We start from the raw sequence: 8,838 nt of genomic DNA, 5'->3' as shown, positions 1-8,838 counted from the left end.
CATCTATCAAGACATGAAAACACATTTTCCAAGTATGATGCATTTGTTGATTCCATTATTGTGCCTTTATTTTAGACTCGTGTACACGAAACAATAAGCACTATTGTTTTGTGCATAACCAAAAAAGATGCAACCAACAATCTATTGTACAATCCTTACAACCTTGGGGTTAGGTTTAACAACCTTTGCGAGACACCCCCACATTTAAATTTATTTGTAAGATGGTTTTATACTCGGCCATAACTTGGATGGTGTTTTAATTCATTATCTTTAGGGGTACCTTATTTAAAAGGTAATTAGTTGATAACACAACTTCCCCCCACATTAAAGGTGACAAACCAAAACTTAACAACATGACATTCATCATTTCCTTTAAGGTATGGTTTTTCCTTTCCACAATGTCATTTTGTTGGCGAATAAGGTGAAATAATCTCATGTCTTATACCATGATTTGTACAAAATAGATCCATATAATCAAGTTGTTTTCTGATTTCTAAAGTTGTTTTACATAAAATTGAAGTTGTTTTTGACTAAACAAAGTCTTTTTTTTCAAAACAATACAGTCTGTTAGAGACTGTTTTAGCCCCAATAAAAATTGCCAAAATTGCAATCTAATTTCATAATCCAGTAGCCCTGTCTATTAGCTTTCCAGGGACTACTTGCACAAGTGCATAAGATTTTTCTACAATTTATTATGAATTTTACAAAACTGTGTATCATAGCTGCTAAAAACCTAACCAGTCAGTGAAAATCGTATTTTTCACCCTAGTTAGAGTTGTTTCCACCTTTCGGCCAAAATTAATGAAATGAAGTAGACTCATATACCAAACTTTGAGAATTGGTTTCAACAAAAATTGAGCATCCATGACAAAGTTACGATTTTTCAAAGATTGGGATAGATTAGAGCATTTCACAGCAACACGCAAATTGTGTTTTTGAGTTAAGCTAGATTCTTAACCCATTAGGTACTTAATGGAATCAGTACCAAAGCTAGAAAATTCGATAGTTAATAAAAAAACATGTCTTAATGAATTAATGACCAAATGTGCTTCAAAATCACAAAACAATCCATTTTTTTTCTTATGAAAATCGTAAAATATCAAAATAATGCAAGTAAAATTGTTTAAGATTTCTAATTCAATTCGTACAAACGATTTTTTTTTTAAGATTGTAGGAATAATATTACGGTAATGTACGAAAGCAAACAAGAAAATAGAAAAGACTGAGACATGTGTTTAATACATTGTCCTTAAAACAAATTTGCCCGCTGCCGGGTGTTTGTTTCCCAGTATACAACAGTTTGAAGTGGTTCTTGTAGACTACCTGAACCCTCAATAGGCCTGAATTTTACCTTTAATTCAGCAAGAAAACTAAGAACATGAAAATTGAGAAGAAGAGAGTTTTTGTATTCTTATTGGTGTATTCAAATGGTTGTAGAATAGTGGTATTTATACTACACATTCTATAACTTCCCATTTAAACACCTCTATTAATCACAAAAATTAATGTGTTTTAATATATAATTAAATTTTAATATTAATTACAATTTCAGTTACGAAAGAAAAAAATATTTGCAAGAAAGGTCCCTGAACTTTTCTTTTCTTTCTTCCACCCATTAAACTCTTTTATTTACTTCTTCTAACACCCTTATTTTAAAGATTAATTTCTCATTCATATTAAATCCATTTCGGACGTGTTAAAAAATGGGGAAAACTCATTTTTATAAATTGGTTAACACCAATTTTCCAACAAGGGACACATTTTCAAACATTTCATACCACTACAAACAAAATGACATTTAATGGTAGATATTTTTTATGTTACTATACTATGTTTTTAGTGGCACGGTCCATGTGTCGTTATAAAAATTGATAGATTTAATGACACTTAACATTTTTGGATGAGAACGGAATTGAACTCGATAACTTTCCTCCCACATATCCTTCTATTTGGAGTTAATTTGATGTTTTACGATCCGAAACCTCAAGTTATTAAAATGATAAGACATTGTTCCACCAAAAAACAAATGATCTTTATGGATTTCCTCGGTGATTATCTTCCAGAGTGCCAATGTAAGTTATTGTCAATGCCACCGCGTGTTCAGACAATTGTTGGGATCATTGGGATTCGCTAGGGTAGAATCAATTTCAGATTATATTGGATTGGATTTGGAAAAAATGAGAATGAAATAGGATGTAATTTGAACGGAATGGAAGAAGAGGTGTGGGTTTAGAAATGGTAGAAAGATGTATTTATAATGGGTTATAAATAGAATTAAAAAAAAAGTTGGAAATTTTAACCGTTGTGGAGAGAGGGAATAAGGGGGAAACATCACGCGTTACATAGCTCGCGTTTCAATCCAAATGGTGGAGTTTTTGTCCATAGTAGGGTTATAGACAAAACTATTTCCCATTCTAGTATACATTTAAAACTATTTACCTTTTTAGTATTTTTTTCATTTTTGTTTAATTTTTCAGCTTTTCTTAATGTTTTTTTATTTTAAATATATCCAAGTTTTCTCCATTTCTTTTTTATTTCACATTTTTACTGTTTTTCTAAATAATAATTTTTTTTCAAACTTTTAGTGTTTTTTTAAATAAAAATTTATATTTATATTTTTTATTTTTGTTTTTTATTTTAAATATCTATTTTTTTACATACAATTTTTTAGCCATCATAAAATTAAACATACAATATATTTTAAGATGTAAAAACTCCAACATTACAAACAAAATGTTTTTAAGGTAAAAAACACTCAACATTGTTTGAGACAAAAAAAAACATCACAATTAAAAAAAACTCCAATATTGTTTGTTACAAAAAGAAAATCACCACAATTAAAAAAAAAACTCCAATATTGTTTGTTACAAAAAGAAAAACATCACAATTAACTTGAACTTGAGCCGGTAACAGATCATTACCTGTAAAAACGATTAAAAAAAATAAAATAAAATAAGAGAATAGCCACAACAATACCATAAAAAATATTATATGTTTAATTACCTTGGCTTAGACGGACACCGTTTTCGATTATGACCCGGTTGCCTACAAATTCCACAAAGAGTGGCATTTCTTCCTTCTTTAATATCCATACCATTTTTTAATCTTGTTGAACGAGGCCAACCTTTTTTATTCCGTAATAATTCTAAATTTGGAAGTAATGCATTAAATGGTGATTGTGGCCAATATGCTTCATGAGGAAGCAGGGAGAACTCAGATGCCCAAGTAGCACAATAATATACAATCGAGTAACATTTATCAACATATTGCCAACTATTCAAAGAGAGTTTGGCACATGCACTCAAGACATGAGAACAAGGATATTTAAATGCCTCCCACTTACCACATGTGCAAGTTTTTTGTTCCAAATTAACTACTTGCACATTTCGACCTCTTTGAGTTATCAACTCAAATATACCTTTTTCTCGATTAAAAGATCTCAAGGAATGTGCACTTGCTTTTGCCATCAAAGCTACTTGTTTTGCAATAACATGTGGAGTATGTGCATCTCCATTAGCTTGAGAACTAGATCCTAAAGGACGTCTCACCTCAAAATAATGCACCATTCTATAGAATGTAAGTTGCACACAATTGAAAATCTCTAAGTACACTATTGAAAATCTCTGACAAATTTGTTGTGAGTAACCCATATCTCCTGCCACCATCATATGCAAGTGTCCATCTATTAAGTGGATGGCTCTCCAACCAATGTCGAGCATGTGGATTTAGCTTTCCAATTTCTTCCATGATGGAGTTGAACTTTCGAATTTGATTCTGACTCCCGGCACGATAAGCTAAAGCTTTCAACTCTGAATTACGAAACTTGTCATAAAAGTTGTTGATGAAATGTCGTAAACAATACCTTTAAAATAAAAAAAATGTAAGTTAATGAGGCAAGTTATTGAAATGTTATAAAGAATAATTAAGAAATATAATAATACCTATGAAAACCACGTGGCTCTAACCATGGAGATCCATGCTCATTGACAGCCTTAAGGATTCCCCCATGACGATCAGATATTAGACATATGCCTTCACGGTCTTTCACCACATGATTCTTGACATGAGAAAGAAACCAATTCCAAGTATCATAAGATTCATTTTCTACAATAGCAAATGCAAGTGGCAAAATCTGATTATTACCATCAACTCCCATTGCAATGAGCATCTTACCCGTGTACTTACCGTACAAGTGTGTACCATCAATGCTAATCACCGGTCGACAATAATGAAACCCTTTGATAGAGGGAGCAAAAGCCCAAAAAACACGCCTAAATTCAACTTCATCTACATCGGTTGATCTTGAAACACACCATTCAACAATAGTTCCTGGATTGAACTTTTGAAGTGCACCTAGATATTTTGGTAAAGAGACATAAGACTCTTCCCAATTTCCAAACACATGTTCAATTGCTTTTTGCTTTCCAACCCAAACCTTCTTATATGAAGGAGTATAGCCTAGTGTTTCAACTATTTCAGCTCTCAAAGCAGGAATACTGATAGAAGGTTGTGCTTTTATAAGGTGCCTAGTTTCCATAGCAATCAAGCTTGCATCTAGGTTCGGATGATCTTGAGAAAGCTTATAGTGCAAACAAGTATGTGGACCGGTATAAGTTGTGATTTCAAAATATCCACTACGTTTACGTTTACTTGCATGAAGTTTCCATTTGCAACCAGATTGTAAGTATAACTTGCATCTTAGAGTCAAAATAGTTGGGCGTGAGTCAATGACCTCAAATTGTCTATGTGTCCTAATGCAATGGATCTTGATTGCTCTAACAAGTTCTTCTTTATCCTTGAAAGAATCTTTTCCCAACTCTCGTATGAAATCATTCTTACTCGTTGATTGCGACACAATCCAATTGTCATCAATATTCAAATTTGTTCCTTCCATATTAGTAAAAGTTGAAGGTACTTCAACATTGTTGTCAAAAGGTGCTTCTTCATCATTTTCCTCTCCAATTTCATCTTCCAAATTTTCATGTAACTCATTTTCATTGTTTATATTCATCATATTAGTTATAACAGCAGCTTGAGAGATTATAGAAAAATCATCATTGTCAATCATGTCTATAATAGAATTCATCTACAAAACAAATAAAAACAAACAAAAACTAATAAAAAACTAATAGAATTCATCTACAAAACAAATAAAAACAAACAAAAACTAATCAAAAAACTCATCATGTCATCTATGACAACAAGAAAAAAGAAACAAAAACTAATCAAAAATTGCTTATATCATCTATGACAACAAGAAAAAAGAAACAAAAACTGATCAAAATTTGATTATATCATCTATGACAACAAGAAAAAAGAAACAACAACTAATCAAAAATTGATCATATTATCTATGACAACAAGAAAAAAGAAACAGAAGTAAAAATTGCAATCAATTCCATCTAAAAACATCAAAAAACAAGCTGGGACATATATAAAAAAATCAAACAGATGCAGAACTTGATCTTCAATTCGGTGGAGAAGGATCAAAATCAAGAAAAAATGAGAGTGCAATGAATTAAACAGAAAAAACTACAAAAAAACGAGAAGGAAAATAGGTTGCATACCTTGAAACCGGCGAGTTTATGGAGGCGGTAGGAGGGCGGCGACGGGCAGAAGAGGTTGCAGGTAGGTGGCCGGCGTAGGAGGAAGAAGCCACAGGCGGCTGGCTATGGCGGATGAAGCCGTTGGCTGAAGAAGACGATTGAAGCCCTAGCCTGTTTTCGTTTTTTTTTTCTGTACGCTGTTCCGTTCCAGCATGTAGGGAGCGTTATTATTTTTTTGTTTTTAATCATAAAAAACAATAATAATAGTTTTAAATTCAAAATAATACTAATAAGGTAAATAGTTTTGAATGTATACTAGAATGGGAAATAGTTTTATGTATAACACTAATATGGATAAAAACTCCCAAATGGTGGTACCCTCCTACTATGGGCCAATGTAGCTGGCGCCACCACTGACCCGCACCACCTTTCTACCGACTCCGGTCCACCCTCATCATTTAACAATCTTTTCAATTTTTATTACGACTTAATCACTTATGGAAAAAAATGCAATTTCATAATTTACAAATCCCGCAAAAGATTATTATATGACTATATAATCTAATTTTTGTGGTCTTTGAATACACATTTAAAAAAAATCCTCACAAAACTACCCCTCCCCCAAAATTCTCTGACAAATGAGTCTCACAGCAAGAAAGTAAGTATAATTTAAACACTAGTAGTTTGCAAAAAAAAATATATATATATATATACTTTTTGCTTTGGGTTTCACTAATAGATACTATTTGGATAAACCTCAAACATGTTTAGCTTGATTCATTTTTAACCGAATTTTTGACCACCCATACAACACTTATTTAAACAAACCATTAGGACTTTAGAAAAAAAAAACGAGAAAAGAAAGACAACCTTAATTAAAAACATATGATCATAATGTGTGCAATAAATTTATGAACATAGAAAAAAGCATCCAATGAATCATGCTATTTCATACATTGTAAAAGTAGGTTGGTAGTGTCATATACTCGCATAATATCCAAAGTAAAGTAGTAATATTTCAATATAGTGTAATAGAACAACGATTTTCATCAAAATCATCAATCAGATTTTATTATTTACTCGTTGACTCTTATATTTCTACCTCTTTCCATATAGCCAGATACCACAATATAGACTGATGCATATATGAAACCCATGATGAAAATGCTCCAGCTGATAAGAATAAACCTCACCCAAAACCTCTTCTCATTTATGAGTGTAACACCCATTTGATAACCTAAGAAACCCAGCATCCCAATGCCCCAACAGTGAAGAATAAACCTCATCAAAAAGTTGATGATGAATGTGATGAGGTTAATGGAGTCGAGCATCCCCATAAGACACATTTGATGAATACCAATCACCTCAAAACTAAATGCTACTATAAAAGCCTTCCTTTCATCTTCCTCACTTATTCCAACAAACTTTACAATTTGGGAAATACATTGGGAAATTACAACAGATGTGATGAACAACTGAAACTCATCACTCATGCTAAAGTTAGCAACTCCTCCTGGGGATATTAACACAAAGATCGCACTCATGTAAAGTATCAATCCAGGGGTCAATACAGTCTTTTCCATCCTGCTTTATATATATATATTAAACATAAATGAAAAGTCAACAAAATAAAACCCTGTCAATGTTGGTGAAAGAAGAAAAGGAACAAAACATAAAAGAGTTCATGAATTGAAGAATAATAAAAAAAAAAAAGGTTACATTACTCGTTTTCTAAACCGGAAGGGGCTAGTTGTAAATTATGGAAAATAATAAACGAAACTGCTGTCAAAACAATTGAAAATAAGTCTCATTATTTACAGCAACAAGATATGTAAACAAGAGAGAATAAATCGTTGCTTTATTTGATCATTTTGTAAAGATTTCTTAATCAATATGAGATGATATGATAGTATCCCAATTACAATGTCTAAATCTTGTTCTCAACTGTTATTTGTGAGTTAAATCATGAAGCAAAGTTTCTGTAAATGGTTTAATTGTATGATCAAGGTTGTAATGTGGTAATTGGTATGTGTATATGAATTCAAAATTTCAACAAACATCAGGGCAATGTGTGTGTGCTTCTAAAGTCCCACAACAATCAATTGGATACAAAAATTCCCAAACATCAATCGAAATTAAGCTAAGAATATGGAATTGGGAAGATGAAATTGTACCTGAATTTGATTTTTGATGATCAAAAACTTTGTTGCAATTGAATGTGATGCTCCAGTGAGAGTCAAACCTGCATGATTTGAAAAAAAATGTAGGATTAAAACTTTTATCTAGCAATATTGAGCAAAAAATTATGTTACTGAGTGCACATCGACACCTACTATACACCAAACAAAACGATGTAATCCCAAGTGACTGATTCACATTGCAAATAAACTCCAATTCAGAATATCAACCATAATCAGTTTCAAAATTCACGATACGTACAGAAATCCTTGCCCAAAGATATAGATATAAGCATCGAGTAAAATATGATCGAAAAATACAGTAATTCAGGGACCTAGGGTTTCGATTTCAAGAGAATCACACATAAGTTGGTTTCACCTCTTTCAATCGCACACACAATTATGATCCTAAAATATAGAATGCATGTTAGGCATCGCATAGCACAAACGGCACAACCGATCGAACTTTGAACAAAGAAAGCATAGATAGATAATGTAGGTAGTTGTTCGCGAGAGGTGAGAAAATCGGATTGAAACAAGGAATGATGTGATGTTAATAATGATACCTGGTAAGCTGGTGGTATCTTGAAAGTGAAGATTTCTGCTGGTGATCGATTTCAACAGATACGGTGCCTGCAAACCTTCAAACACTGCTACAAATTCAACAACAAATCGGACGAGTATCTATTTAGATGTAAGAAGAGGCATCAAGAGACAGAATTATGTTGCACATCGTGCTCGTGATCGAAGCATTTTCTGGAAAATAACAAGAAAACAAAGATGCGAAGTGAGTATGAAGCTTCGTCAATACCTGTTCACCGGCGACGAGAGTAGACAGACGACTGCCGACTGTGTGTTGATCGGTGAAGCATCTTCCTACTAAACCCTATTCTTCTTACTTACTGAACCCCATTTTCCAAAAAGAAAAAGACAAACAAACAAAAAAGGCGTGAATTTGAAAGAGGCGGTTACGAGCAATATTTGAACCGGAGAGAATTTGAAAGAGGCGGTTATATTTGAACCGGAGATATTAGGAGGAGAACTCAGTTAACTTCTAACTGAAATTTGATGTTTGATTTTGCAGATTGAACACTAAATTTATAGCTCATCACCAT

General features: G+C 32.6%; 3 protein-coding genes across 3 annotated transcripts; all 3 read right to left on the bottom strand.

The window, feature by feature from the left end:
• Positions 1 to 2,917: 2,917 nt before the first annotated feature.
• On the bottom strand, positions 2,918 to 3,566 carry LOC145140272 (uncharacterized). The gene is made up of 2 exons (XM_079073815.1): positions 3,004 to 3,566; positions 2,918 to 2,921 (listed from the first exon to the last, which is right to left on the bottom strand). The coding sequence occupies exons 1-2, from the start codon at positions 3,564 to 3,566 to the stop codon at positions 2,918 to 2,920; spliced, it is 567 nt and encodes a 188-aa protein (XP_078929941.1).
• Position 3,567: 1 nt separating this feature from the next.
• LOC145140271 (uncharacterized) lies at positions 3,568 to 6,327 on the bottom strand. Its single transcript, XM_079073814.1, has 3 exons — positions 6,310 to 6,327; positions 3,942 to 5,086; positions 3,568 to 3,862 (listed from the first exon to the last, which is right to left on the bottom strand). Exons 1-3 carry the CDS (start codon positions 6,325 to 6,327, stop codon positions 3,568 to 3,570), a joined length of 1,458 nt encoding a protein of 485 aa, XP_078929940.1.
• A 116-nt stretch (positions 6,328 to 6,443) lies between these two features.
• On the bottom strand, positions 6,444 to 8,360 carry LOC145138358 (uncharacterized). Its single transcript, XM_079072453.1, has 4 exons — positions 8,290 to 8,360; positions 7,721 to 7,788; positions 7,271 to 7,328; positions 6,444 to 7,130 (listed from the first exon to the last, which is right to left on the bottom strand). Exon 4 carries the CDS (start codon positions 7,127 to 7,129, stop codon positions 6,623 to 6,625), a length of 507 nt encoding a protein of 168 aa, XP_078928579.1. The 5' UTR covers position 7,130; positions 7,271 to 7,328; positions 7,721 to 7,788; positions 8,290 to 8,360; the 3' UTR covers positions 6,444 to 6,622.
• Between the last annotated feature and the right edge of the window lie 478 nt (positions 8,361 to 8,838).

This window comes from Lactuca virosa, chromosome 9 (assembly GCF_052849685.1).
Source record: "Lactuca virosa cultivar CGN04683 chromosome 9, Lactuca_virosa_CGN04683_v6, whole genome shotgun sequence".
Classification (NCBI taxonomy): domain Eukaryota; kingdom Viridiplantae; phylum Streptophyta; class Magnoliopsida; order Asterales; family Asteraceae; genus Lactuca; species Lactuca virosa.
This window is presented reverse-complemented; position numbering and strand designations above follow the sequence as displayed.

What these genes read in the sequence shown, in the direction of transcription:
- LOC145140272 (XM_079073815.1), bottom strand. Translation starts at nt 3,566, where the DNA reads ATGGTGCATTATTTTGAGGTGAGACGTCCTTTAGGATCTAGTTCTCAA.
- LOC145140271 (XM_079073814.1), bottom strand. An exon ending in GAGCCACGTGGTTTTCATAG is followed by an intron (nt 3,863 to 3,941) that starts GTATTATTATAT and finishes TTTATTTTAAAG; the next exon opens with GTATTGTTTACGACATTTCA.
- LOC145138358 (XM_079072453.1), bottom strand. Translation starts at nt 7,129, where the DNA reads ATGGAAAAGACTGTATTGACCCCTGGATTGATACTTTACATGAGTGCG.